This window comes from Vombatus ursinus, unplaced genomic scaffold (assembly GCF_900497805.2).
Source record: "Vombatus ursinus unplaced genomic scaffold, bare-nosed wombat genome assembly UNPS02014959.1, whole genome shotgun sequence".
In the NCBI taxonomy this organism is placed as follows: Eukaryota; Metazoa; Chordata; class Mammalia; order Diprotodontia; family Vombatidae; genus Vombatus; species Vombatus ursinus.
Window position 1 is genome coordinate 1,553,964 of NW_020954737.1, and position 3,503 is coordinate 1,557,466.

Sequence of the window (3,503 nt, forward strand, 5' to 3'; positions counted from 1 at the left end):
CCTTAAATTTATATACATCTATTTAGTTATTACCAACCAGAAGTTCAAGAATAGCAGATGGCAAATATAAAATACAATCAATAATTATTTTACTGTGAATCCAGTCCTTTAGAAAACAAAAACACTAAATATATTAAAGTTGTGTTGTTTCCACACATTAGCAGAAAATTAAGAATCAAATTACATTTCCATTATCATCAAAATTGAGACAGTTTTCAGTCTTGAGAAATTTTATTCTTAGTGCAAAACAAATTCTCTCATATTATAATATTTTAAAAATATTTATGTTGAAGCCCATTGTTTTTTTCACTCATCACTGTCACTTCCTGATTCACTCAGTTGCAAATCATTTCCTAAAATAAAAAAGAAACAGGAAAACTTATTACATTAAAGTTTTAAAAAAATTCAAACAATATAGAATAAATAGTATCAGGTAAAATGTGAACTTAAAGTTCATTATTTTCAATTGATATTTTTCATAATAATAACAACACTAATATTTGTATAATGCTTTATATTTTACAAAGTGTTTTACATACATTATCATATTAAGAATTAGTTTGCTTACTTTAAAATTTGAATATGTATTGGTGTTCAAATTTGCTACTGTCAAATGTTAGTTTACATATTTCACTTAACATCTATTTTTGTCATTTTAGTTCATATCACCAATGTATTGTAAAATAAAAAGTCTTTATGTATTATACTTTTGATTCTCTTCCTTTGGGACTTTTTTTGAGAAATTATCAGGGAATTGAGGAAAACCTAATTTAGACAACCATCTTACACTGTTTTGAAACTAAGACTGTTTGAGGTTTTACTTGGATGATAGTTATTGATGGTGTAGTGGTTCGTGCCCAAGTAGTATTATACTCTAGAGAGCAATCCTAAGCCTGATAGGTTAGAAATGGTTCAGAAATGGGGTGCTATTATTGATCCTCATTATTATTGCCTGTGAGGTCAGGAAGGTGGCATCGGAAAGACACTTAATATAATTCCCCGACACATTATACATCAGGTTGTGTTAGCCAACTCTTTTAAAAAGTGCTTATACCCTTAAGAAGGCCAGTCACCATGTTTTTGTTGTTCTTGAGTTGTTTCAGTTGTGTCCAACTCTTTGTGACCTCATTTGGGGTTCTCTTGGCAAAGATGCTAGAGTGGTTTGCCATTTCCTTCTCCAACTCATTTGACAGATGAGGAACTGAGGCAAACAGGATTAAGTGACTTGTCCAGGGTCACATAGCTAGGAAAAGTCTAAGGCTGGTTTTGAACTCAGGTCCTCCTGTCTTCAGGCCTGGCACTTTATTCACTGCACCATCTAGCTGCCCCATCATGTTTTCACATGAATGTATTTAGTCATATTACTGCTTAATGTGTTAGAGTTCACTTTCCTTTTCTTTATAGGTAGGAAAAACTGAATTTGTTTTCCAGATGCAATATTAAGACATTACAAGGGGTGTGGGGGAGGGCAGAGCCAAGATGGTGGAGGGAGAGCAGTGACTGTCTTGAGCTCTCCCTCAAACCCCTACAAATATCTACAAAAAATGGCTCTAAACAAATTCTAAAGCAGCAGAACCCACAAAAAAACAGAGTAAAACAAATTTCCAGCCCAAGACAACCTGGATGGCTGATCAGAAAGGTATATTGCACAGGGCTGGGAGAGGAGCGCAGTTCGGTGTGGTCACGCAGGCCGCAGTGACCCTGGAGCAGGCCTCAGAGGACTGAATCACGGGCAGCTGTGGTGGTTTCCAGACTTCTCAACCCACAAACGCCAAAGACAACTTAGAAGGTCAATGGGAAAAGTCTGTGACTGCTGAGAGAAGGAGCTAGGTCTCAGCCACCCTGAGGGCAGCGGCTGCCTCCTGAGCTTCCAGCCCACAGACTGAGGGGGAATCAAGTGGCTGATCAGAGGGGGATCACAGGGATCTCTTTGCCAGTGCTGGGGGAGGAATCTCTTGCTTTGCCCGTGCTTGGATCTGGGTTGCAGTTCTGAGGGGAGGTCCTGGGGCAAGGAGGAGCGCTGGCGTGGTGGAGCTCGTTGTGGCCATGGAGAGGAAACACCTCGTCCCTTATCATAGAACCTTGGAAGAACTGAAAATTTTCAGGTCCCTAGAAGTATCTCTGAAAACAGCTGTACAAACCCCCAAAGCTTGGGACAGTACATTCTCCACATAGGAAACAGACTCTTACCTTAACAAAGAGTTTAAAACTCAAGTAATTGGTTGGGATCATGAGCAAGCAGCGCAAAAACACTCAGATTATATTATCTTACTTTGGTGACAAAGAAGATCAAAACATACAATCAGAGGAAGAAAACTAAGTCAAAGCTCCTACATCCAAAACTTCCAAGAAAAATATGAATCAGTCCCAGACCTTGGAAGAGCTCAAAAGGGATTTTGAGAAGCAAGTAAGAGAAATAGAGGAAAAACTGGGAAGAGAAATGAGAGTGATGCAAGAAAATCATGAAAAGCAAGTTAATAGCTTGCTAAAGGAGACCCAAAAAAATACTGAAGAAAATAACACCTTAAAAAATAGCCTAACCCAAATGGCAAAAGAGGTCCAAAAAGCCAATGAAGAGAAGAATGCCCTAAAGAGCAAAACTGGACAAATGGAAAAGAAGTCCAAAAGATTACTGAAGAAAATACTTCCTTAAAAATTAGAATAGAGCAATTGGAAGCTAGTGACTTTATGAGAAATCAAGACACTGCAAAACAAATCCAAAAGAATGAAAAATTAGAAAACAATGTGAAATATCTCATTGGAAAAACAACTGACCTGGAAAATAGATCCAGGAGAGAGAATTTAAAAATTATTGGACTATCTGAAAGCCAGGATCAAAAAAAGAGCCTAGACATCGAAATGATCAAGGAAAACTGCCCTGATATTTTAGAACCAGAGAGCAAAATAGAAATGGAAAGAATCCACCGATCTCCTCCTGAAAGAGATCCCCAAAGGAAAACTCCTAGGAATATTGTAGCCAAATTCCAGAGTTTCCAGGTCAAGGAGAAAATATTACAAGCAGCCAGAAAGAAACAATTCAAGTGTTGTGGAAACACAATCAGGATAACACAAGATTTAGCAGCTTCTACATTAAGAGACCACAGGGCATGGAATATAATATTCTGGAGGGCAAAGGAGATAGGATTACAACCAAGAATCACCTATCCAGCAAAACTGAGTATAATTCTTCAGGGGAAAAAAATGGTCATTCAGTGAAATAGAGGACTTTGAAGCATTCTTGATGAAAAGACCAGAGCTGAATAGAAAATTTGACTTTCTAATACAAGACTCAAGTGGAACATGAAGAGGTAAACAGGAAGGAGAAATCATAAGAGACTTATCAAGGTTGAACTGTTTACATTCCTGCATGGAAAGATGATATTTGCAACTAATGAGACCTTTGTCAGTATTAGGGTAGTTGGAAGGAAAAAATCATATGTATATATATAGATAGATAGATAGATAGATAGATAGATAGATAGATAGATAGATAGATAGATAGA

General features: G+C 37.3%; 1 protein-coding gene across 1 annotated transcript in view; it reads right to left on the minus strand.

Moving 5' to 3' along the window:
- Nucleotides 1-212: 212 nt before the first annotated feature.
- The window catches only part of EAF2 (ELL associated factor 2), a 57,112-nt gene continuing 53,821 nt past the window's right edge, over nt 213-3,503 (minus strand). Inside the window, exon 6 of the mRNA XM_027845205.1 lies at nt 213-353. Within this exon, the coding sequence (XP_027701006.1) occupies nt 307-353 (47 nt within the window). The 3' untranslated portion in view covers nt 213-306. The remainder of the gene's footprint in view (nt 354-3,503) is intronic.